This window comes from Nymphaea colorata, chromosome 6 (genome assembly GCF_008831285.2).
Source record: "Nymphaea colorata isolate Beijing-Zhang1983 chromosome 6, ASM883128v2, whole genome shotgun sequence".
NCBI lineage: Eukaryota > Viridiplantae > Streptophyta > Magnoliopsida > Nymphaeales > Nymphaeaceae > Nymphaea > Nymphaea colorata.
The window spans coordinates 10,669,128-10,696,251 of NC_045143.1; the positions used below are offsets into that span (position 1 = coordinate 10,669,128).

The window sequence follows — 27,124 nt, forward strand, 5'->3', positions numbered from 1 at the left end:
AGAGTCATACAAGGGTGGAGCCAGAAATTTTTTATGAGGGAGGCCAAATTAAAGTTTCTAAATTTTGACTAGGGTCCAAGTATAATTTTTCAAAATTTTTATATAAAACAAGTGAAAATTTCTAAAATTTAGATGCAAATTTTGTTTTAAAAAACAAATTGGAGCGAGGCCAAGGCCCATACAGGCCCTTACCTTAACTCCGCACCTGGAGTCATAGTGCCAAACCTAAAAACAAGCAAGCTGCTTTCTGGGCATCTGATACCATGAAATGTGTTGAAATGTGTCAACCATACTGCACATGTGATGGAGTGGGGATGTAAAACTTTAATTCCAAGATGAATAGTTGGAGCTCAAAACTGTGGCTGAAATTTTAGAAATAACTGTTTAAATGCTTTAGGTTGTGTTTAATTGCCTCAAATCTTAGATCCAAAGGACAGATTTTAAAACCTCGAATATGAGATCTAAGGTTTTAAAAGCCCATGTTTGATGAACCAGAAATCCACATTGAAAGTCAAAACCCCTCCTTTGCTCACCTCCGACTTGAGATTCATAGATTTCAGCATTGTCACGAACCTGAAATCTGTGGTTCTTAGATTGTCACGATAAAATAGGTAATGTACTCTCAATTTGTCTGCAAAGAAAGATTGTCACGATAAAATGTTCAATGTGTATTATCTTTCAAAATAAGAAACAAAGAACACGTGAATATCACCAAGTGAACCAGGGATTGACTCAAAAGTGATATATTACTGAGAAGAATTGAAAGTTCTCTGCAATCAGGACGGAGCATGTCCTCAATTATAACTTCCATTTTAGAGAAACCCTGCTTATATCATAAGAGAGACGGTATGCTGAAGCTAACTACCACATCCTTCGACCCCATTTTGTAACTGAGATGAATTCCTATTTATTCATCATCTATGTCCTGGGATCGGTAGCAAAAACTTCAGAAGGTACATGGGATTATTTGCGTAGCAAGTCTAGGAAATTTCTCTTGCTGATTTTGTTTGAAACTGACTATTAATGAGTTTTTATTTTTTATGTACACAAAGGCTTTTTTTTTCATCTTTTACTTTTCATAAGTAATTTTTTTCTATCTACTGAGCAGCCAAATGTTTTATGCTTTACCAATGGAAAACTCATCCTTAGACATTTGAACACCGTTTTCTGCCATTTTCTCAAAATTTAATTAAGTCTCATGTTCTGCGTCAGGATGCCACCATTCAGCCTTCTTCGGTTATAGTAGATTTTGGGGGCAATGACTCAATGGGTGGACACCCATCCTCATAGAACCAAGCTACTGAGGTTAATTTCCTACAAATGAGGCAGGCATAGTCCTTTGGGAAATCGGAGAGCTGGATGGTTGCGATGATGATGGTCAACTAGGGCTGCACAATGAGCCGAGCCAACTCGGGCTCGACTCGAACTTGCTCGAAAAAACTCGGCTCGTGGTCAACTCGTTTATAAACGAGCCGAGTTCGAGCTCACTAAGATACTCAAAACAATAAATGACTCGAGTTCCTACTCGAATCGACTTGCAAACATGTACTCTATATAATATTGCCAAAACCGGTTTCACAAGTTAGTTAAACGAGTTACATGAGTTAACACTTACACGAGTTGAATGAGTTAATGCTTACACGAATTAACGTCTAAACGGGTCAAATGAGTTAAACGAGTGAAGTTCGAGCTTGATTTTGTGTAGTCGAGTCGAGTCGAGCTCGAGCTTGCTATAAGGAGCTCGAGTAGAGTTCGAGCCGAGCTCGAGCTTGAACTCGAGGTAGTCAAACTTGGGCTCGAGTCTGCTCGTGTGCAGCCCACGGTCCACAAAGTCCTTTTGCATGATGTATAAATCTTTGTGTGTGTGTGTGTGTTTTACAGAAGACGTCAAGCCTTTTAATAGTTTGGATCTTTTCCCATGAGGACAGTAGGGTTTTGCTAGCCTGTTTCTACTACTTTTTCTTTGTTGGCTTTAATGCACAACATCCTGCAACTAGTTTTTTGTTTGTACATATCATTCTTTAGCAATAAAGAGGAAGGGAGCCTATCTTCCAATAGTTTCTGGCAAGTTAAATGTGTCAGAAGATCTTATCTTTGCACTGGGTTTGACTTTTTCCTTCTAATAAATGTGAAATCTAAGTTACTTCTTGTTTTCTACAGGCCAAAAAAGACATTGGGCAATTTCGACATCAAGATGATGCAGATGAAGAAGTTAATGCCTAGAATACATCTTTCTTAGCACAAATTGCTGGCGATCTGCCTCACCCCAACTTTTTCTCTAATAAAAAAAGGAAAATTACCACAAGCACCAATACATCTAAGTTTTTTTAGGTTTAGTTTCAGGTGAGTAGGAGGTTAACAATCCAACCACTAAGAAAATAGGTCTAAATGCCCCTCCAATTCCCTTGCCTTGAGGGACATAGGCTGTATTGGCATCAATGATAGCATGGACCCTTTTTTTTATGTTTAGTTAAAAAGTTTTGTTGGCATAATTCTATCAATTATCATAGTTAAACAAGAAAATTTGATATGCTATTTGAGTACTACAAAAATACATGGAATCAACGATGTGGCTTGGCAGTTGTCGATGAAAGTTCATTTTTACAGACGTCCGACCATGAGTGTCAGTGAAGATGGACTTTTGCCAACGTTTGGAAAATGGCATCGATGAACATCGGCCTTCCTCGACATGTGTCATGTGGGGACAAGTTGGTCTTCCTACTGCTTGCGTAGGTGAAAGTGTTTTTCAGCAAAATATTAATGACGTCCTACAAAGACGTCCGTATAACTTACCTCTTCATCTGTGCCTTTTGCTTAGACATTGGTGACCAATGTTTGAAATGTGTCGGTGAAAAGTCCCAACGACTTTCACCATCATTATTAAGTTATAGTTTTACTGGCCTCCACCATGTGTTGGTAAAAGTTAACATGACCCTTTAACTATGCCTGAACCCTTCTTCCCTTTTTTTTCTTCCTCCTCCTTTCTTCTCCCTCTTCTTCTCACCAGAGATTGCCGTAGATTTCCGACACCTATACCATTTCTCTTTCAAATTTTTACATCCAAGACAACTTTTGAAAGGGTTTTTAACCTCCACATTTCTTGTTTATCAATTTGGGAATTATTTTAGAGTATGTTATTGTTTTAGGGTATATAATTGGAATTTTCCAGTGAGATTTCACTGTTTTCCGTGGGATTTGGCTGTGAAACTTTGTAGTTACATTTGTTGAGCATAGTGTGGTCCAATTGATGTATTGATTGCATGAAAATTCTTCACATGTACAAATTATTTAAGTTTTTTCAATTTTTGACCTCGCCGGATTCTGATGCATCCCGACTGGATTCCGATGAGATACTTTGCACATTTCCTGTTCTCGTAAACATAAACTTAATGACAAAATATTACGTTGATTGGATATCCTTTTAATGCATTTTTTGATATTTGAAAGTTTCCATTCCTTAGCCATATAGCCACCTATTAAGTATTCGATGAATTGAGGACTTAGAATCTTCTCGAACCACTTTAATTATAGCTTTTTTTAAGATATCATGTAGCATATTTCATCGTTGGATGATACATTGGATCATTTGTTAATGTTATTTGAGCTAGGGACCTTATTGATGTTCTATAAACATCGAGTACACTATCCCTGTCAGTGACATTGATAACAATTTATTCAACTACACTCAACTTTCGTCGGTGAACAAGTTCTACACTGACGTGTAGGAAAAATGTTGGTGATAGTTTTTGCCGACAGAAATGTTTACCAACATCCGAAGTAAATGTTGGCAAAAGTTTTATCGACACTTGCTTTACGGACGTAAGGTTTCTTTCACATTCTTATACAAATCTTAGTTTTATTAAAAACTGGGTTTTCCTTAAACCTAATTTTGATTACAGCCAAACACTTCAAAAATCTAGTATTGGAGTGTCATCCAAAAGCCCTTTTAAAAGTTCGATTTTAAATGTTTCCAAAAAAAGTGAAGCCAAGTATAATAAGAAAATAGTACAAAGAAGGCAACTAAATTTGAGTAAATTACTGATCACCGCTGAACTTGCACCTGACTTTGAATGTACCTGTTGACAGAAAACGTTAATTTTCTTTTCGAGTCAAAAACATTTTTTCAACGGGCAAGAGAGGTGTGGTTCTTTCAAGATACTATTTTGTCATTTAGATAAAAAATTAATATATATTTTTTTGGAGGTGATTCTTTGAAAACTTCTTTCAAAAAGTTCGGCACCTATTTGTTAGCTTTTAAAAATTACATCTACGTGACCAAATTTGCACAAAATTGCTTCCAGCTAGCTATGAGATTTCCGGAAGAGCTATCACGTATCCTTTCACCTAAGCCACTAATGAAGCCAGTTGCGGAGTGCTTTCTTCTGCAATTGGGTAGGATAAGTTCCTGCAGAGATATTTTTCTCTCAAGACAAACACCACTTGGTCTACATGGACCCAACATATTGTGGACCATTTGACCTTAAAACTTGTTCTAATCGAACATAAATCTTTATCCGAATTGTATTCCTGTCTACTTGCTCAACTTGGAGAACATAAAGACTAGCCATGTAGGACTTTGTTGAGAAGTTATGTTCTTCAAGCACTATCAGCACTAGACTTCATGTTCCCTTTTACTTCTCTTGCATAAATAGAATCATTCAGCCAAAAATTTTTCATGAGGAAGCGAAATTAAAGTTTCTAAATTTTGACTAGGGCCGAAATATTATTTTTCAAAATTTTTATATAAAATAAGTGAAAATTTCTAAAATTTAGATGTAATTTTCTTTAAAAAAAAATTGAAGTGGGGACAAAGCCCATGCGACCCTATCTTAGCTCCGCCCCTGAAGTCATAGTACCAAAATTAAAAACAAGCAACCTGTTTTCCAGGCATCTGATACCCGGAAATGTGTCAATAGTGCTGCACATGTGATGTGATGGAGTAGGAATGTAAAACTTTAATTCCAAGATTTATAGTTGGAGCTCAAAACTGTGGTGGAAATTTTAGAAATAACTGTTTAAATGCTTTAGCTTGCATTTGATTGCCTCTAATCTTAGAGCCAAAGGACAGATTTTAAAACCTTGAATATGAGATTTAAGGTTTTAAAATCCCATGTTTGATGCACTCCCTTCCCCTTCTTTTTCTCCTTCCCCTTTTAGACTAGGAATCCATGCTAGAAGTCAGAACCCCTCCTTTGCTCACCTCCTACTTGAGATTCATAGATTTCAGCGTTCTCACGAACCTGAAATCTGTGGTTCTTAGATCCATAGTTTGATAAACCTTAGATTTGGACAGCAAATCTGACCTCGGATCTGAGATTCAAGATTATCAAACCCAAACCTTGGAAATTTACTCGATTTGTTTTCTCTTTCTCGTGTTTGATGGCTAACATAACATGCGACGCGCCTTCTTCGACTTCCACAAACAACAAATCAACGGTAAAAACTTTGAACCCTTCATCAACAGATGGACGGTGACGACCACCTTTGAATATTAAATTATGTACGGTTTTGTCAACACGCCAACGGTTGGATAATAAGAACACTTGGACAACGACATGGCCACTCCCTGGCGCCACCGAAAGAACGGAGGAAGAAGCAGAATAAGAACTTGACAACTCCTCCCATTGCAGTTCCCTCTCTCTCTTACGCACACTCTCGCTTCCGAATTCGGAGGTGCCGAGAAGAACCCAGATGTCCATTCTAACGCTCTGTCATTACCCACCATCTTCTGTTGTTGCTCTCTGTCCGTCGTCCGACCACCTTCTTCGCCTCCCTCTCCGATCCTCTTTCCTATCGCTTCTCCCCTCCAGGAAGAGAGGGCAGAAGTACCTCTTCTTTAAGAACTCTGGAACCCAGGCTTCCGATGGGAACACCGGGAACGTCGCGAAGGATACGCGTGCCGACTCCGGAACACAGACGCTGAGTGAGGAGAGGCGGACGCTGCACGAAGAAGAGTGGGCGGATGATTCCAGCAGCGTCAAGGATAAAAGCTTTTCAGGCAACTCGAAGGATGTGGGAACACTGGGAAGGACGGTGGTCGTCAATACTCTGACGGATTCTTTATCCCTTTCGATCAAGGAGCCTGTCTATGAGGTGAGCGCGCTCGTTGATGGTTTCCCTTTTTCGCAGATTATTTGGTAAGTTTTAGTTTCTGAGGAATGTCAGCTCGTATCGTGCTTGGAATTTATAGACTTGCTTGAATTGGGATGAACGCCTCCCGAACCATTCATAAAAAATTTTGCAAGTGGAATTTGATTCAGTTAAAACTATTTTCTCAAAGAACCATAGTCTTCTGACCGTCGAAATTTCTCGCACTTACAGACACACACAGTGAGAGGCACCAGTGACCACTTACATCGAGGACAAAAACCAGAACTCTTGAAAATAGATCATAAGATTAATGTGAACTTATAAATATGTTCTTAAGACAGATTTAATATAAAATGCATATTACGACAATCATTCTTTGGGATTTAAATGGTTCCTAATCATCACAAAATTAACGGCTTTCTGTAACACCAGAATTTTCGTGGTTTTTTGGAAAGCAACTTGAATTACTTCATCTTTTGTACTGAGTTAATATTAATAAAGAAGTTGGAATGTTGATATTTTGTTTAAAATACTTCTTTATAATAAGCTAAGTGGCCTGAATATATTCTTTGTTTTCAAACCACATAGATGTGATCTTTGGAATGTCTTGCTGAGAATCATACACTAATACATCAAATTTTTGATAGTAGAAAAATCAATATTTTCCTTAAACCAAGTTGAACTAAGGCATATTTTATGTTGAATTAGTATTCATAAACACATTAGAATGTTCTTATGTTGTTTAAAGTATTTTTTAAGCAGAATTTAAAAGTTTGTTTTTTGTCCCTGAGTTGGTCTGGCGTATATTTTGATGAAATCAGTACTTATATATATATATATATATATATATATATATATATATATATATATATATATATATATATATGTATGTATGTATGTATGTATGTATATATATATGTATGTATGTATATATATATGTATGTATGTATACGTATATTTTGGTTGCATGGCTGTGGCGACCAACACTCTGAAAGCTTTTAAGGCAACTCGAAGGGTGTGGGAATACATATATATATATATGTATATATATATATATATATATATACGTATATTTTGGTGAAATATGTGACGATATTTGTTTTCTATGCTTAGAGTTACACCATGTAAGCCAAAAAAGGAAGTTATAACATGCTTTCTTCATTTAAACAACAAAAAAAACCATTTTTGCAGGGCTAAGTTAATTGAAAGAGCATGCAAAATTATCAGAATACATTTTCTGGATCTGCCTTGGATATAACTCTCTGGGATATCTTGATTATGTCAATCATTAAAAATGGCCATTTTTCCAGCGTACCTGCGCTTATGGTATACCTTGTTAGGACCGTATTGTGCACATAAACACACATAGAATGGAACAGAGCGCTCGCTAGAGCAGAACATGTGTTCTCAAGGAGGCTTTCCGGAAGGAACTTGATATTGGAGAAATTAGACAATTTCCTAGAATCACGTGGTAAATGCTGGCCAATTTATGTAATCTACGCTATTGAAGGTTATATTAACTTTTGTAACTTAGCAGGAGTTTATAGAAAAGTAAATGGAGGCTCAGTTATGGACTAGAATGTTATTGTGAGTCAGTGGAGAACCACTTTGTTCTTGCTTTTTCCTTCTCTTTTCTTGGAGTTAACTGAAGATAAGAGGTTTCATTACTGTAAAATAGATTGGAGCTGCGAGGTTTGAATTTCTTAATTCGCCAAACATATGCAAGTAACTATTCACGTCGACTAAGAGATGTACAAGATGAATTTACGTAGAATCCAAGGTCGAAGCTTCAGAGTGAGGATCACAATATGATGGTCATCTTTGACCCAGACACAGGAGATTCCATGTCAGTAATTTGGCATTAGGTCAAACTTAGATTAATCTGCATTGCATAGAGGACATAACTGGTAGTACAGAATAATGCACCTCCATAATTTACTTTCCTCATTACAGCGATGTGTAGGTTTTGTGCTCTTTGGTGAATTAAAGTAACACAGTGGTTTATCACCAAGATTGCTGAATACTGATGGAGCATTTCGCTCAATTTGCTATCTGCCCCAACCATTCTGGATGAATGCCACTAGATGTGGTTTGATGTATGCTATGATATTGCTAGTGTCTGTGATACTTATTATTGTGTTTCTCTGTTGTAAGTAGACATAGTTATCAATTGATAATGTTATATTTATAGAACACATGGACAACATTATTTAGTTGTTCTTTTATATACTTGGTTCTCTCTCCAGTAAATTCAGAATCGCTGTAGTTTATTTGCATGGCTCTTTGAGATTGGATCCATTCATGTAGGTCATAGAAGTAAGGCCTGATGGAAAAATGTCCACGAAGAATATTAGTAGGAGGCAATTGTTGAAAACTAGTGGTATGTACCTTTAACCAGTTTTCGAGGATCCTCTGAAAATTTGAAGTTGAAGTTATGATATTGCTAAACTTGTGAGGAAATTATGCTTGCATTCATGATGATTTGGCTATGTAGCAGTGTTTTCAAGTAAATAGTTATTGATAATTATATTACTTTGCTGTCTACAACATGAGATGTGTTCCTTTTTGTCTTCTTAGTCAATTCTTGAGCTTTGATCATCTTCTTTGTTATGGTTACCACAGTACTGTAGTCACTAATATCCAAGCATCAGCATTATGTATGGCTTCTGATTTTGAATTTGCACACATCTAAGAAATGCATGAGAGCAGTGTGGATGGCAGAAGTCGCAATATACGAAGGATGGCGTAAAATCTTGTAGCTTTGCTAACAACTGTCTGAATGAAAGTTGAATAACGTTTGCATGCTTTTAGGAGTTCGGAAGTTAAGATATAAGACAAGAAATATAATGAACTTTTGAGACACAATGATTTCTTTCAGAAACATGGGTACTTTGTCAAAGCCTCAGTTCTGATGGCTGAGAATAGTATAAAGAATAACAAAACATGTGAGATGATGAATTTGAGGTACTTTCTTGCAAAAATATAAAGCAACAATTATTCAAGTTCAATGCAATGATATTATGGTTGTACCTTTTGGTGTTAGTGTGGTAATGTCACAATATTTTTGCCTATGTTATGGCTAAATTTAGAATTTCGATAATATTGTGATGATTTCCTAGTGTTTGACATTGGCAACTATGGCTGAACCTACAGTCTGCAAAATTCGTTGCTGAGTAGTTCCAGATCAAGTTCTTATAAAAGCAAATGTAACAGTAAAATTTATGTTATAAATTATCGTCATGAAGGTAATTTGATGTAGAACTTTTGAACTGATTACAGGACCATCATAAGTTCATAACAACAGTGCAAGTAGTTGGTCATGTGCCTGCCTGTATTATCTTGCTCCTAGGATCAATTTTATTTTTGTTCTTTCAGGTCATGGCATTGAGTGCTTTGTTACGACATCATGTGTTATTCAATTGATTTTGTACTTTATTGTCTGCAGAACAAATTTTGAGTTAAGCAAATGTTTTCACGGAAAAACTGGACCTGATATCGATTAGTTTCTTATACTAGAAATATCTCAGTGATAACAGTACAAGGAAATGGTGACCTCTAAACTTACAAAGCATGGTGACCTGAAAATTGAGAAACTAAATGGCATTTTCATCTTAAGCCAAAGAAATAATTGAAATTCTTTGGCTGTATTTTTTCAAAGTTGAAAATGACGACTCCTGAAAATAAAAGAATTATAACTAACTTGCAAGTTTGGTACGGAAAGAGAAAGATCAGTAAAAGGTATATTTTCTGAGAAATTCCAAACCAAAGTCTCATTCTAATGTCGACAATTTAGTTGAAATGAAGTATTCTCTCATCCAACATAATCATATAGCTCATGATATCAATTTAAATTGGAAGACTGTTATGTTCTTTTTCTCCTTAAAATCTTGAAAAATTTGGTAGAGTTCCTCGTATTTCCTGGAAATGTTGCGCCAAATAGCTGATCAAGATGCACATGATTTTTTGTGAGTTCATGAGTATCTCATTCTTATGGATATGGTTATGTTGGAATCTGGTAGATTGAGATAATAGCTATTTTGACTGTTGAGTGTCGATTAATAATTTGTTCTGGTTCAGACAATATAATATTCAAGGATTGATGGTACTCCGTTGGCTGCATGAAACATGACACGGGAGACCATTGACCATCAGCATTCATGGCAACTTCATCCTTTCTAGATGAATATGATTATTGGGAAATGTGGTAGAGGCCATTGAGATAATAGGTATTTGGACTGTTGATTGATAATTTGATCTGGGCTGAAGTTACAGTATTCAAAGACATCTAGGAACACATACTTTTGATGGCTGCCTACAATGAGACTGAATGTTGGGAAACACTGACTGTCAAAATGCCAATCATATTTGGGTAGGAATAGGATCACCTAAGATTTCAAACTGGTCTCACAACATAGAAATATTTTCTAAAATCTTTATTTACATTCACTTTCTTTCTTCTTGTATGTCCTCTTGTTCCTTTGTTTCTGATTTTGGTGACCATTTTAACTTTATAAACAAGAATTAGATAAACTGACTAACTTTAGTTGGATAAAGCTTCACAAGATTTCATCTGTGTAGGCAAGATTTGACTCCTAAGTAGTATCAATGTGAAGACAGGAGATCGAGGTGATGGCTTTTAATTAATCACCATACACACTGTCTATGTCTTCATACTCTGTAGGTAGATTTACTTCCTACAAATTCTGTTGGTTTTGAATCTTTATATGGTCTGGATCTTGAATAAGTCCTGATTCAGTTGGGCTTGTTTTCTTATTTTGTCGGACATTTTAGCCAGAATAGTGTTCTTCTACTGTAATATATTTAGCTCCTCTTTTACATTTGGAAGAGGTCTCTAGTGATACTCAAGATAAGATAAGTTTGTTGGTAAAATTTTTTCTCTTTATTCTTTTCTTGCTTCTGGTGAGTAACATGAAAATTACATTCTAATGACTTTCTAGATTCTGTTGCATGACTTTTTTATACTGAACATCAGGTCTTCGCCCTCGGGATATTAGGAGTGTTGATCCATCTTTGTGGTTGACAAATTCAATGCCTTCTTTGCTGGTGAGTATTTTCCTTCTGTTTTTTGGTTATATTGAGTCTTTCCTTCTTCCTGATGATTGACCTTCTGTAGAGATCCTAATGATATTTTTCTTTCACATTTGTAATATTCATTTTCTTCATCATGTTGACTTGGTAAGGCGTTGTAGGCAGAGATTATTAAAGACTTCTTCTTTAATGATGAGGCTTTCACACATGGTGGGTGGTGCTCATTTTTAAGATTTTTGTTTAGATGAGCCCATTAGTTAATAAGGTGTAAAAGATTTCTTATCATTTATTACAGCAATGGCGATGTTAAACAGTGTGTGCCTGTAGCGTAGTTAAAATATGTGTGCGTGCACATGCATGAAACACACATGGTGATACATGCATCTGGTGAATTGAGGGAAAAGGAAGAAAGTGAATGGAAGGTATTGAACTTAAAGTAGGAGGAAGAAATATGTAGCAAAAACAGAAGGATTCAAATGGGTGGTTGTAGTGCGAAACGCCTTGCATAAGCCAAAGCTCGGTACACCTTTTAGGTCTAGGATCTGTTGGGTTTTACCACCACTATCATGAGGGTTCATGATGAGGTAATGATGCTACTAATTTATCAATATCTTATTACCCAATTTATGCAGGTACGGATACAAGTATGGACATTATAATGCTTCTTTGAATTATTACAAATGGTTATGGCTACTACCAATGTTATCACTGCCGTATCGTATCGTGTATCGGTCGGGCCGACCTATACACTGTATCGTAACGTAGCGTAAATGTATCGTAACGTATCGTAAAATTAATTTTTTAATTTGTAAAAAATATTAAAAATTTATAAAAAATCAGAAAAAATCAGAAAAAATCTAAAAAAATCCGAAAAAACTAGTAAAAATCAGAAAAATTCAAGAAAAATGTATTTAAAGGAACATTCATCATTCATGTATATGAACTATGAAGTATGAGGTATGCATATGAACAAGACATTCCAAAATAAGAAATCAAACATTCAAAAAACAAAATAACATACTAAACAACCTAAGAGTATTCAATTACATCACAATTCATAAGTTCAGAAGTCAAAACTCAGAACATATTGACATAGTTTTCAAAACTCAAAACAAAAAGCATCGTCAATCGTCATTTGCATCATCATCTTCATTCTTCATCATCATCTTCATTCTTCATCATCATCTTCACTTCCTTCATTAACTTCTTCTTCTATCCCCTCTGTTGCAAATGGAATGTCACCAACATTCCATTGCTCCCCCCCAGCCTCTCCTTCTTCAACAATCTCTGCTGCTCCTTCAACATTCAAAAAATCAAGATCGTCCTCATCAAGTATTGCAGCTGGTTCTTTACAAAACAAGTAAAAACATACAAATAAATGTAGGAAATAAGAGAAATGAACGATTCAACGGCAAAAATGAGTTATTTCTTACCTTCTTGGTGTTAAAAACCAGAAAACCCTCTTTCTCCAAGCTTCCCACCGTCCCAAGACTCCCCACAACGAGGAATGAAGCTTCTTCACCGGCAAATCTTGATGCAATGGAGAAAATCTCTCCCTCCCACGTCTCTGGCAGCGTTGAGAAACAAGAAGAGAGAGAGAGAGGAGCGTCGGTTTGAGAATAAGAAGCAAAAAAGGGGCCCGACGGCCCCTTTTTTAATTTTACTCCCGTATCGTGCGATACGGGGGTGTATCGCACGTATCGTGCGATACGCCCACCGTATCGCACGATACGTGCGATACGCGTACGATACATACGCGTATCGTATTGATTAGGTGTACCGTATCGAAAATGATGATACGGACGATACGTATCGTACGATACGCGTCCGTATCGTACGATACGGATAACATTGGCTACTACTACCACCAGTCTGCCACTACTACTAGGTAGTGGAAGCAGCAGTAGCAGTATTAGGAGGTGGTGGGTTTGTCCTGTGGGAGAATGGAGATTACCAACTAACTGCTGCTGCTGCTGCTGCTACTACTACTACTACTACACTAATATTATTATTATTATTATGCTTATTACTGTTATTATTAACAATAATGGGTTGGTTCAAGGTCCAGATATGAACCTAAGACTGGGCAAACCATGGGATGGTAGAAGTCAAGAAATTTCCAGCAAGAGGGAATTGGATGGCTGAAGGACAGAATGCTGGAAGAAACAAAAGGGGGTTGTTCTGTGGGAAAATAGAGGTTATGAACTGTGCTGCTAGCAAATAGGTAACTAGAAACACTGGAAAGCGTCATGAAGACAAAGATATGATCTTACAGGTTGGCAGTTTGTTATGTTACTTGCATATGTAAGAATAGTTAAGCCAAACTTTTTAAACTAAGAAAGGGACTAGTAAAGAGAAAATCCAGGACTATGCATGGTTTCACCAAGGTTACCAATATAATGCCAAATGAAAGCCAGACAAATTACTTCCATTACCAACTGAAAGATAGTTGGTGATCGAGGTGAGTGCTATAGTCTATCTTCTGTCTGTTCAAACCCTAGCTGCTCTTGGTCTTCCCACTTCACAGGCTCACATTCACTAGGCTATCCCTTGAATATTCCCAATCTGTCTTGGTGAGTATTCCTAGTCAAGGTCTAGAACAGGATAACAAAAGAGCATAGTGTCAATCGAGCAAAGTACAAGGGGTGTATCTGTTGATCAGTAGCTGCCTAAGGAAACTCCAATTCTATTAGACGACTACTTCTTATGCTTAATTTTTTGGCAGGTGCGTGAACATGCTATATTATTAAATCTTGGTTCATTACGTGCAATTGCTATGCCTGAGCGGGTTCTTGTGTTTGACCATAACCGGTAATGCTTCTCTACAATCTCGTGATTTTATTTTCTCTTCTACAATTCTGACATGTGATGTTTCTCATGCATATCATGCTGTTATTTTTTTGCAGTATTGGTGGGAAAAATTTTCTGGAGTCATTGTTACCTCGTCTCAATCCAAAAAATGTCAATGGAGCACCATCAATGCCATTTGAACTGGAGGTACTTGTCATAAATCTATGCTATTTATGACATATCCACTGGCTTCACAAACTTTTGTGCTTATTATTCCTGAAATGTTAATTGAGTTTCTGTCATTACCATGTCAGCATCAATTTCATTTACTTTTTAGTGAACTGATTTGGTTTCAATAAGCATGTGGGACGGCATATTACTTGTCAGTGTCCGTTATGTGCTTTTAGTGTTATCCTTCTCAATGTTGGTAGTTGTTGAGATCTGTCAGACCCAATTTTACAAAATATCTAAGGGCAAACTAGACTTTTGCAAGATGCTAATCCTTGCTATGCGTTATCAAGAACTTCCGTTTACTTTTCTTTGATGTGCAGATTAGCAAGTGCATATGGGTAAGTTGCTGATGCTTCATCCTACCGAAATAGTTTTCACTTTTCCCACTTACATGTTATTGGGATGCTATAGGAACTTCACCTTGAAGATATCCCTGCTGATTATGTTCTTTGATAGCTGCACATATTAATTTTAGTAGATCCATGGTGAAAGTATTGTCTCAAAAGTAAATAGAAATGTACTTGCTGCACCGTAATTGACTTTATCTGGTCTGGCGAATCTAGGTTTCTGGAGGATATTCATCTAACAAGAGGTTCCAGAGGGATAGGTTTTTATCTGTTGTGGAAACCTCCAACACAAGATAGTGCAAACGTCTTTAGCCTGATTGGTGGTTCTTTATAATTTACCAAAAGGTGTCCATATGTTTTCTTCAAATGTGAAGCATAAAGTTGCTGACATTCAGTTGAGCTTTTTCTTGGCGACGGAGGCTGACAAATTTAAATTTGAATATTGGACATGTTATAATACAAATGGCTAAAAAATCATCAGCATTTATATGCCAGACAGATGGCAGCTTGCTTTGGAATTTTTATTCTGTAAGAAGAGAAACACCCTAATCTTTTTTGGGTGCTTAACCTTTTGTGTTCCATAACAGCCTATAGTTGGCTGGAGTCTTAAATAGAATTTTTTTTGGCCAGGAAGGTGCCAAATTGCTCCCTTCACAGCACCAAAACTGCTTTTTGGTGTCTACTTTAGACTGTGTTCCACTTGTAGTCCAAGGGTGAGAAAACATAGAAGTGAATGAAATCCGTATGTGCATAACTGTATATGGAAAAAGAAAAGCTATAAGGAATTATAATGATGTTAGTTCATGGGTATTGCATTTCAAAAGGAATCCTTCTCAGCTTTAATGTTTTGGGATGTTTCATATACTGGTACTTCTTTTTCTATCTGATACATTTGAGATCTAGGAAATACCATCTCTGAACTTTCAAACTCTGCTAGTTTTGAATTGTAACTTTTGCTAAATAATTATTATTTAAAAGTCTAGCGGGTTGAGTTCAATGTCTAATTCAAAACTATTGGCAATTTAATGTGGATACATCCAGGTTGTTGAAGCTGCTTTGGTTTCTCGGATACAACGACTTGAGCAGAGACTGATGGATGTAGAACCCCGTGTGAGTATGGAAACACAGTGAGTATAGATATTTAGAAGTTATTCTTGAACCCACAGTCAGATGAAAAACAATGCTGTTAGTGAATCCGACTACATTTTCACTTGACTGGCATTATACTTGTGTAATATTGATCCATGTAAACCATGGTAAATATGCTAATCTATGCAAGAGCCTAAAGCATGTTATCTGTGTATCCATCTGTATGCATCTCTTTCTCTCTCTCCATTGGCTTGAGAAATGAAAATGCATAAAAAAATGGTCAGGATATATAGATTCAAGTAAAGCATTTTTTTGTGCCTACTAATGAACCATTAGTCGCAATTATAAGTATTTATCTATGTGTTTCATATTTGCCACAGCAGGGTATGAGGAGAGGTTGTTACTTATGGATTTTGACTTCATTGTAGAAAATACTCTTTTCTATTTGAGCTGTCACATGGGTACCGTTGTGGATACCGTTGCAGTGATATATATATATATATATATATATATATATATATATATATATATATATATATATATATATATATATATATATATCATAGTCACAACACGTTTTTTGAAAAAAACATGATAAATGAAATTGGTGTTTAGAACATAAAACATGTTTTTTTTTTAATGTTAAAAATGAAAAAACACGAAAAAACGTACTTTTTTCATTTTATTCATTTTTTCATGTTTTTTTAATGTCAAACATTTTTTTTCATTTTTTCATTTTTATTTTTTTGATGTTTATGTTATTAATTTCTCATTTAATTTTTTCCTTCTCTTTTGTTTTTTTGAGTTTTAAAAAATTTACTGAAGTTTCCTATATTTTCAAGCTTATCGTATTATATCAAGAAAAAACCTCCAGTTTAAAATCTAAAAACTTTTTTTTGACTATACATATATATAAAGTCCTTTGTTACGGTGAACCCATTCTAACAAATCCTTTGACTGCTGTGGACCATCCATGCTTTTTTTATTATTAAAAGATTAAAAAAAACTAACGCTCGACGTGAGCATCGAGTGTGCTCGCCTGTTTGAGATTCCCTTCGTTTTCTTTATCGTTCATTAAGAAACAAAAGAAAAAAATAATTATAAGAGGGGCTGAGGCAGGGGGAGTCACCTCCGCCAGGCAGCGGGAGACCGACACCTGGGGGAGACGATGGCCTCCCCTGCCTTCAATTCTTGCAAACACTAATAAAAAAGAAGAATCGTCGCTGGTGGCCTGCCGCTGCCAGGTCAGCCGACCACCGCAAGGTGGCGGCAGGCCACTATCGGTGAGGGTGGAGGCCTCCCCCTTCTCGCTGATGGGCAGGGAGGGAGTGTCGGCCCCTCATCCGATGCGTCGAGCGTCATTTTTTGTTTCTCTTTTTTTAATGTTTTTTAAAAGCAAACGTGGGCACAGTTTTGCTCGGCTGGTGTTTGGCGTGGTAAAACACTTTCTTTTATATATATATATATATATATATATATATATATATATATATAACAAGCACATTCTTAAGCAAATAAGCACGTATATTCATTATTTATATGCATAAAATATAATTTACTAGACAAGAAATGCCGAAATAGGCAAAAAACACAAAATATAATTTTGTAGTGTCCAAAGCAGGTCCTGCAACCTGTGTACAGTCGTGTCAATATGGGCCCGGAGCCCTCCGAGGCATGTCAATGCGATATACATTTTGAAGAATTTAGAATGGTAAATCTTCAGCACTCACTTGAGGAACTTCTTCATGTATGGTGCTCCACTATTTTTGTGTTGGCATACATTTCGTCACGAATATTTTTTGTAGAAACTTGTGATTGATTGTATTCATGACAATTTAAGTTGTAATATGTATTCTGTAATGAAATTTATTGGTTGGAACAAGTGAAAAGTCTTGCCATTTAACAAAATGAAGATGGATTAATGCAGTGTTTCACCTTGGTGTGGTAATACTGCTAACATCTTTTCTTTCTCCAGGTGGTAGAGTTGCTTGAAATCTTACCCAATAGGCTTACAGTTGATGCCCTAGAGCAACTTCGTCTCAGTAAACAGAAGTTGGTATGTAACTGAATTAACTGGAGAAATCTTTCAAAACCTATTTGAAATGTTCTTCACAAGATCTTTTATTTACAGGTTGATGTGGGTTCAAGAGCAGGGGATCTTAAGCAGATGCTTCTTGACCTTCTTGAAGATCCACATGAAATACGGCGTATATGCATAATGGGAAGGAAGTGTACTATTAGGAAGGAAAATAATAATGTAGAATGCTCTCTTTCAGTAGATAAGCAAATTGCAGAAGGTCGGTTTGTTTTTCTTTTCCAGCTTCCATGACCAAATTTCTAGCTTTGTGACCATCCTACTCTTCTGAAATCAATTCCACAACTTGTTCACATCCCGCATGTTGGTTTGTCTTTGAAACATCTTCCTATGTAATAAATGCATTTTTCAGCTGTTTCCATGAGACTTGGAAGGTTTCTAACTCTTGAGAGTAAACCTTATGAATCTTTTAAAAATCATGTACTTTATCCTTCATATATGTCTATATCATTGTCATAAAGATCACCTTCTAGAAAAATGCATGAAATGGGAAATAAAGACAAATATAAAGGGAAAAATCTTGAAGAAAAATGCCAAATAAAAAATGATGTCTTTTCAGAAAATGTTTTGTGGTAGATTTTAAATATTTAGATTCTTCTTTTATTACTTTGATAATAATTTTGGATTATGGTCAATGTTTTTATAACAAAATTAGCAGAAAACCTAAATTTTCATAATGTTCTCAGTTTTTGTTTTAAATCTTTTGAATTCCAGAGACTTTCTTGATTTTTTCTGAGAAAACAATCTTCCCAATTAATACCTAAGAAAACCCTGACCAGCAAAGTCCCGAGAACAATATTTGTAAAAATGTTGAACTAAAACTATGGTTGTATTTCTTATGATAACTGGTTGTAGTGAGAACCGCATTTTTTTGTCATTTAATGTTGTCCTATACATACACTTGCAGAAGTTTTCTGTTTTTTAACCTTGTACTTTACCTAGATTGACATACCATTTTGTTTTCATTTTCTCAGTGGTATTTCTTGGACCAATGAGCACATAAAAAAGGATTCTTGTAATTTCCAACATGTGGCATATGTATCATTTTTGTTTTAAATAAAGGTTGTATGAATTGCTACATGTTAAACTAAAAATCATCATGAACTAACTTACTCATCGACCATATGTCAAAATGGAAAAGGTGATTAATCATTTTAAAAAGTAGGAGAAATGCTAACATTTACCATTGTGATAATTATATTTTGCTTTACTTTCTGTTTTTTGTAAATTGTTTTGATTTTCTTAAAAGGATGACATCATGACATGTCTTCATCAAATAAAGAAAACCATGTAAGACAGAGAAAGTCATTACACAATAGAAAGAAACAGAGAAAAAAGCTGCACTAAGTGCAAAAAGACACGCAAATGACACTATTGGGAAAAGCTGTTTCTTTTTTATTTTAGATTTTGTAAAGCAAATCTAATTCATTCCAGGAGGGCATGCTTTTGAGCACATCTATTTCCTATCTAGAGATCTATTTCATTTCATAATGCAGTCTTCTTTTCATTTTTCTTAGTTGATATTTATGTCCCATTAAATCTTTTTATCGAGGTGCTCATCAGGCATATTCATATCATCTTGGGTAACATTTTTCACTCTCTTGTATGATTTTATCAAGCACATATTTTGTCTAATTTGTTAATGTCCATTTCTATTTGAGCCTTTGCTCTCCATGCGTTAACCTTCACACATGTATCTCTATAAGCTCTCTCTCTCTCTCTCTGAGGCTATCTTCTTGAAGTTTTGGAGGATCTGTAACTACCATTACACAGCACACATGACCAATTGTAGGCACTATTTCAATAGTTCTAACTCAGCATTGCCAAAAAATGCTATGCATCTGTATTTAGTTTGTGTACAAGTGCTAACTCAAATAGATCCAGAAACCCTGAGAAGAGGGCTAAAAATGAAATTGTAACTACGAATTCAGTTAAAAGCACAAAATACAACAGAATAATAAGAATGTGTTTTACACATCATATTTTACAAAAAGTTTGTGTTTTTCCTTCTCTGAGGTTTCTCACTGGTATCTTTTTCCCTGATGGCAGAAGAGGAGGAAGAAATTGAAATGCTCTTGGAAAATTACTTGCAAAGGTGCGATCCTATTGACATAATTATAGTGCTTGTGAAATTACTGCATATTCACACATTGTAGTTCTTGTGAAAGTATGCCTTGGCGTATGAGATGTAGTGTGAAGGCTGGTACGAGGGATTTTCAAGGGTTAGATGATCAAGGTCTTAGATTTCCTTCCTTGATTATTGAATCTTGTTATGAGCAACAAAGTGAGGCAGCAAGTGCTGTCTTGAACTTGTTAGAGATACTTGTAATCTTATAGATTCAAAGATGTGGAGTTAAAATTTACTGGAGTCCATACGGAGATGACATGGTGGCCATTTGTGTAATTAATATTCTCGACCACAATTTTTAGCTGAAATGTCTTTCATTTTCAGGATATGTCCAACAAAAGGTTTTACTTGTCCACGAACCTATCAGGCAAACTGAGCCAGAACTGGAATGGGAGGTGAATCAATCATTTAATTGTTGTGGGATGACAAGGTTCTCTCAATGGACAATCCATTGGGTAGGTCTGGAAACAGTAGAATAAGTGAACATATCTTGCTGTTCTTTGACTCATTTCTTCATCTCCAATTTTGTATCTGGAAGCAACTTGAGAGTTGGCAGTGCTTGCAGAATATGCAAAGATCCAATGAATGGGGAACTAAGGACCCTTTCTGTTCTATCACTAGAGAACATCTACAAAGAACCAGGTTGGGCAAGTCCATTCCTGTCTTGAAATAGAAGTGATAAGAATGGGGGTATAGGTCAAGAGGGAGAGAAAGATCGTAGCTTCAGACCCTATATCAAGCATCAGTAACTTCCAACATGCTCCCCTCATGTAAGAATGAGGAACGGAGTGGGAGAGGAAATGTTAAAGTTTTCCAAGGCGACAGTTCAATATGCAGCCTCCTTATACGGGATCCTCCACCTATCAAGAATGAGAAAGGAATGAGTCTCTATTTTTTATTTTTTTAGTTTAAAATAAATTAACTCATGTTAGTTTTGGTATATTTATCAGTCCATGTATGATTAACTTCAGCTCCAGGAATAGGTAATGGAAGGCTTCCCCCTTATTGTAAGAGGAGGAGCTGGAATGGAAGAGGGAAGGTTAGAGGCTATGTCACATGAGTGCGGGGTGCCGGTGCCGGTGCAACGTATCCCAAAAAATTTGGGTGCGAGGGTGCGGCGAGGGTGTATATATATAATATATTTATTATATATATATAAATATATGTGTTCATAATATACATAATTTTAGCTTGTTTCTTAGCTTAGTTTGTCCTTTCTTTTTACTTTTATTACTATACATAAAGAAGGAAAGGGACAGGGAGAAGAAAAAAAAAGTGGAAAATATTTTGAACTTGCATAAGAAAGAATGCGGTTGGGGTGCGTGTCGGAGCTGCACCAGCATCAGCACCAGCTAGTCACACACAGAGAGAGAGAGAGAGAGAGAGAGAGATTTCAGCTCCTATATATATATATATATATATATATATATTGATATATATATATCCTTCACCAAATTTTTTTATTCATATCCGCATCCATGTGACATGGCTTTCTATGCAGTTTTATTTATAAATTAAAGACACATTCTTGGTTGCTCAAATCTCTAAATAGTATTTTTTGATCAAACACTTACAAAAAATAAATGGAGTTTGCAGCAACTTATTACAAATTGACTATGTCGTATTAGTTTAGGTATGAGTAGACATGCAAACTCAGTTGTTTATGTTTTCAAAAACTTTACATGCAGAGAAACAATATGAAAGACTTGAATTTCTTGGTCCACTACTTTTTTGGTGATCAAGCTGGTTTGGCGGGTTTCATTACTGTCCAAACCAATTTTCTTGAAAAGCAAGTCACGAGAATCTATTTGTGAACAGATTTTATGAACAATCAATATAAGCCACTGACTTTTGTCCTGGTGATCTCATAAAATCATAAAATGACACTGATTGTCAAAATTTTTTCAGCCACATAAATTTGGATTATCAGACCATATCTTTGTGGTCCAGATTCTTGTGATCGGATGACCAGACACAAAAATACTAGTGGAGAGAAAAATCTGGCACCAATATATATATATATATATATATATATAACATTTTCAGTTGGTTACTAATACATTGATAAAAGTGTACCATGGGACATGAGAAGATTCATAGATAAAAGGTTGTTGCAGAACCATACCACTTATAGGGATGTACAATGAGCGAGTCGAGCTTGAGCTCGACCAGCTGGGACTCGACTCAGCTCACATATAGCTCAGCTCAAGCTGGACTCGAGCTTTATAAGGTGAGTTTGAGCTCGACTCGTTTAACTGAGTCCGAGCTCGAGCTCAACTCATTTAAGCTCATGTCCCTTAATATATATTTTTTGCTTAAAATTTTCGTGTTTTATTTAAGCCATTTGAAGTTTTTGAAATTACCAAAATAAATATTAGTGTTAAACGAGCCTAATCAAAGAACACTAAACATGAAAGACAACTAAAATATGTTCAAAATGAACTGAACCCAAATTTTGACAGAAAAAAGACATAGGCTGCATTTACTGCACCAAACTTGGCTTTGACTGTATCCATGCTTTGTTCATGTCTGCACCTCTGTCCTAAAGCGTTGACATGTATATAACTTCCTTTTAGCTACACCTGTGTGAGATAACATCTTGGTCATCTCCAGTTGCTTTCTGTTTTTGAGAGATATTTTTCATGAAAATTCTCCTTGCAGGTGTGAGTCATGCCACGGTCAGGCTGAAAGGCTACTAGACTCTGCAAAAGAAATGGAGGACTCAATTGCCGTCAATCTAAGGTTTGTACTTTTATAGAAAATGTTGATCATATAGAAATATGTCAAAAATTTCTTCCAAATTCAAGCTCTGCTATAATCAAGAACTTTCTGCTGAAATGATGATTCCACTGTATTCCCCCAACAAATATAACTTGCGGACTTTATCCGGAAATTGACTTTGTTGTGTATGCAACTAGGATTTTTCTGGTAATTTTACAGTTAAGCCCTCAAACAAGAACAATGAAAATGGAATTTCATGCCTGTATTGCATGGTGGGGCTAGGGACAAAAAAATAATGCAAATTTTCTGTCGCAGTCACAACACAACCTTGCTGTTCATGATGAGGAATCAGCTTAATTGACATACTTACATCTATCAATATTTGTTTGTTGCCTTCAAACCTAAACACCCTCTGGCATCCCCTTGTCCATTAAGAGCCAAAAAGTACTTCATTGAGTGGAGCATTTCTTTGATGATTGTACAACTGACAGCAAAGCATGTTTCAGGTTTATCATAAAGTTGGGCTTGAATGCTAAGATATAGCTGACATTATGCACTCCTTTGAGGTTCTATAGTTGGCAAAATCTGCATAGTTGGTAAACTCACTGATCTGATTTGCGAATTGCCTGAGTCAGCTAGGATTGTCTATTTACTGGGTCACAAGTCAGGACCTATCCAATTCGGCTGTAATTTGTCAGATAATGACAAGTTCTTTTTGTCTTGTATTGCTAAAAATTCAAGTTTGTTATTCTGTGAATTATGATATATATATATATATATATATATATATATATATGTATGTATATGTATATATATGTAAATGTGTTATGATTTTAAAGTGGCTTTTTTTTTCCTATTGTATACTTGTATTTGTGTTCATTTTCAACAACTTGCTAATGAAAATGTAGCAGATAACAGAGGCAAACTTAGGTTATCTTCTTCCCAAGTCGTTGCGTTGTTAGACATCCAATTATTAACCTTACCAAACATACCACAAACACTCGTATTATGTCATTCAGTTTTAGTTGAGGAAAAAATTAAACATGAAGTCTCGACAAACTTACCTTCTTCATCTACTTGGAGTAAAATATACTATTAAGAATTTATGACCTAACCTGGCTGAGTCACCGAGTCGACCTAGTGACCCAGCCTTCAGCAGATCTGAGTCCAAGTCACGGGTTTGCCAACTGTGAAAGTCTATTTGGATACATCCTGAATTATCTGGTTGTGCTAAGGGACAAACCAACATTCTTGTGCCATTATCATATATAGTAGCTATGTTGTGGGATCCTTACTGCCACTCTAATTTGTATTTCCTCACCATCATTTGTTCATCATATATTTGAAATGTTTTGGTTTGCAGTTCACGGAGGCTAGAAGTTAGCAGAGTAGAGTTGCTTCTCCAGGTTGGCACATTTTGTATAGCTGTCGGTGCATTAGTTGCAGGTATTGTTGTTTTCTTGCTTTTTTCATGATAAACATGTATTGTTTTCCTAGTAGCTTTCATTAATAGAACCTTTTCCATGGCACAGACTTGCAAACAGAACATGAAACATGTATATATTAATATTCAAATAATCCGATGTATGGGAAGCCATGAATTTCTTTCTCATGCAAGGGCAGCTGTTCAGATCAGAGTGATGAAACATGAATAGATCGTATAATCATTTCTTTCTTTCTTAAATCTACTGTTCTGGATGGAGAAAGTGAGGATGATAGAAATCTAGATGACATCTATGAAACAACCTTGGGGCTCTGCTCAGTAGGGGATACTGAGGTTTTGATATTTAATGTTGAGAAGGCTCCATCTTCTAAGTAATTCATATATCAACAATTGTTGATGCATTTACATGGGTATACCTCATTAGCCCAATATAAATCACTTGTCTTCATAAACAACATGGTGTGTGGGCACACAACAGACTGAAAACAGCATTTTGTGGATCTGCTTCCCAAGGCCTGCTCAAGTTTGTGAGGAAATACATCAGAAGGAACATTACTTTCATGAAATTCTTGGGGGACTCGACAAGCGATGATCTTGAGCAGAGGATTGGTACTTTCTTCCCAGAGTTAAAGTAAATACATTTCTGTAGAATATGTACACTTTCCTTGTGCAGTAAATATTTATGGGTGATCTAATCTATGGATAAATAACGTCAGGAAGATTAGAATCATAGGATCCAATAACAAAATCATCGCACTCAAGTTTCAACCCAATGATGACCCAAGAAAATAAAAAAATGCAATGTATGTACACCTAAAGTTTTGGCGATAATGAAATCACAACTATGTCTTCAATATTGTGAAAAGCACGCAACTTCGTGTATCAGCAAAAGTACATTCTCATCAATGTAAAGTCATTTATTGTTGCGGTTGACTTAATGGTTAAAATGGAAAAAGCATTACCTTCCATTTAGGTTTTTCCACTGCCCACCAACACCAAGGAATATGAGTATGATGCAGATGCAGTTTTGGTAATGACATGTGGTTGGATATAGCTTTTGATTGTCACCAAAATCTAAGGTATCATTATGGAACTTCCCAAATGTTAAGTGTGTTTCAAAATTATTCAAAAGGTTCAATGCTGTAATTAGACCTTTTTCAAGAGGAAATGTTGAGTTTGTGACTCATCTATTGGCAAGGTTGACTGGAAGAAGCTCATGGACCTACTTAGTCATCCTAAGTAAAAGGTTTGTTACTTTGTTTTTAGGAAAATAGAAATCTTGGGGGCTACCACATATATATGGTTGAAAGCATTGTCACGAATATTGTTCTTGGTTTTAAACAGTGAGGTTGTTCGCCGTGATTTTCGACCAAGTTGGTTTTCTCTTAAAAATCTTGGTAAACTTTCAGCAATTTTTTTAAATAAGAAAAATCCAAAATTAGGTAAAAATAAAATAGTGAGAAACTAATAAAAAGACACAAAATACGAACTAGAAAAATGATAAAAAAGATGTTTCAGTAATGATAGATATGAAGATAAATCATTTGACTTAGCTTTTTAACTTTAAAGCAAAAATTACATAAAAATAATGCGGAAAAAACGTGATAAAGGCAAAAAAAGTGCATTACATTTATTTTGATATTTTTTTTCCAAAACAAAAGCATCTTTTTTCAGTTTTTGATGTTTTAATCTTTTTTAACATAAACATCGGGTCCTTTTCATAAAAGACAATATCTTTGATAATCAATGGAAGATATATAAAATGAGAATACAGCCATTGTTATGCTGTTTTTCAATGTCACTTCAGCAATATGGACCCAGAGACAAAATGGAGTATCCCTGTGAATCTGTGAGGTAGCCTACTGGTGTAGCTTTACTATTGCCATAAGTTTTGATGTTCTTTAAAGACAACATCAACTCGCTAGAATAGGCATTATCCAGTAATTCTTATACAATAATACTTGTTCAAGTCTCTCTTTTTTTGTACATTTAGACAAGGACCATGCAATTTCTGTCTGATTATTGAACACAAAGTAATGTCTCTAGCCTGTGCTAAAGAAACTTCGTACTTCATGCATTTTCATCTTTATTCATTTGTTTTCCTTGAATGCAGGCATATTTGGAATGAACCTGAAGTCCTATCTTGAGGAGCATGTGGTATGATATGAACTCTATTATTCTATCTATCCTGATGAGACAATTAATAAATCCACACCTCATATTTCTACCAAAATCTTAATGTTGCATGTGCATTTTTGCGTTTCTTTTTTTCCCTTGGGGAAATGATTTGGCTGCATGGTTGTTGTTGGCTGTTGCTGATGGTCATAATTCTTTCTACAGTTTGCCTTCTGGTTAACTACCGCTGGTATATTCGTTGGCGTGATGATTGGATTCTTTTTAATGTATTCATATCTCAAGGCAAGGAAGATATTGCTATAATATCAAATATTGATGTGGATTTCTTGGTCTTGCACTTAAAAGGGGAAACCCCATATTGAATTGATATCAGTGGAGTGTTCAAAAACTGCTGCTGAGGCAGCATCGATCCTTGGAGATGGAGAAAATGCAGTCATTTATGAATTCTACACGGCCGTGCCGATCTTGTACAGAGCCTTGATGGTAGAAGTATTTTCTGTAATATAGCATCAAATTTTTCTCCTTTTGGAACACTGTATATGGGTGGGTGCAAGTGGGTGCTCAGAGTGCTGTCCTCCCTGTTGCAGCATTACAAGCATGTGTTAAGCAGGTATACATAGCTAGTCCAGAAAATAGCTTTTTCACATTAGTGTACAGTTTGGGCTGAACTACGTTGCGTGTTGTAAAACCTTTTGATTTGATGAACTGGTTTCAATCTTCTATAAAAGGTTGAAATAAGAATATAAATTTTTGGACCAAGAGACAAGATTGCCGCTGATTTTTTTTTTTTTTGGAAAGATGTGAATCTTAGTGTTTCATTACTATAGATCTGTATGCGTGGACCATAATCCTTCCATAATGCAAGCAGCAAACTGCATTCCCTTAATTGGCATACAATGGACAAACTCTAGGAAATGCACTAAATGTTTACACGATTTTTCAACATCTTTCTTCCTTACTAGGGAAGTGAAAGACAGTCTTCTTTTTCTCCTGGAGAGAGTGTT

General features: G+C 35.8%; 1 protein-coding gene across 1 annotated transcript; it reads left to right on the plus strand.

Annotated features, from left to right (window-relative positions):
• Nucleotides 1-5,577: 5,577 nt before the first annotated feature.
• On the plus strand, nt 5,578-26,886 carry LOC116255940 (magnesium transporter MRS2-11, chloroplastic). Its single transcript, XM_031632032.2, has 13 exons — nt 5,578-6,093; nt 8,398-8,470; nt 11,084-11,154; nt 13,865-13,950; nt 14,046-14,136; nt 15,549-15,617; nt 17,572-17,652; nt 17,728-17,893; nt 19,741-19,786; nt 22,481-22,561; nt 23,904-23,986; nt 26,098-26,141; nt 26,325-26,886. Exons 1-13 carry the CDS (start codon nt 5,692-5,694, stop codon nt 26,421-26,423), a joined length of 1,392 nt encoding a protein of 463 aa, XP_031487892.1. The 5' UTR covers nt 5,578-5,691; the 3' UTR covers nt 26,424-26,886.
• Nucleotides 26,887-27,124: the final 238 nt, after the last annotated feature.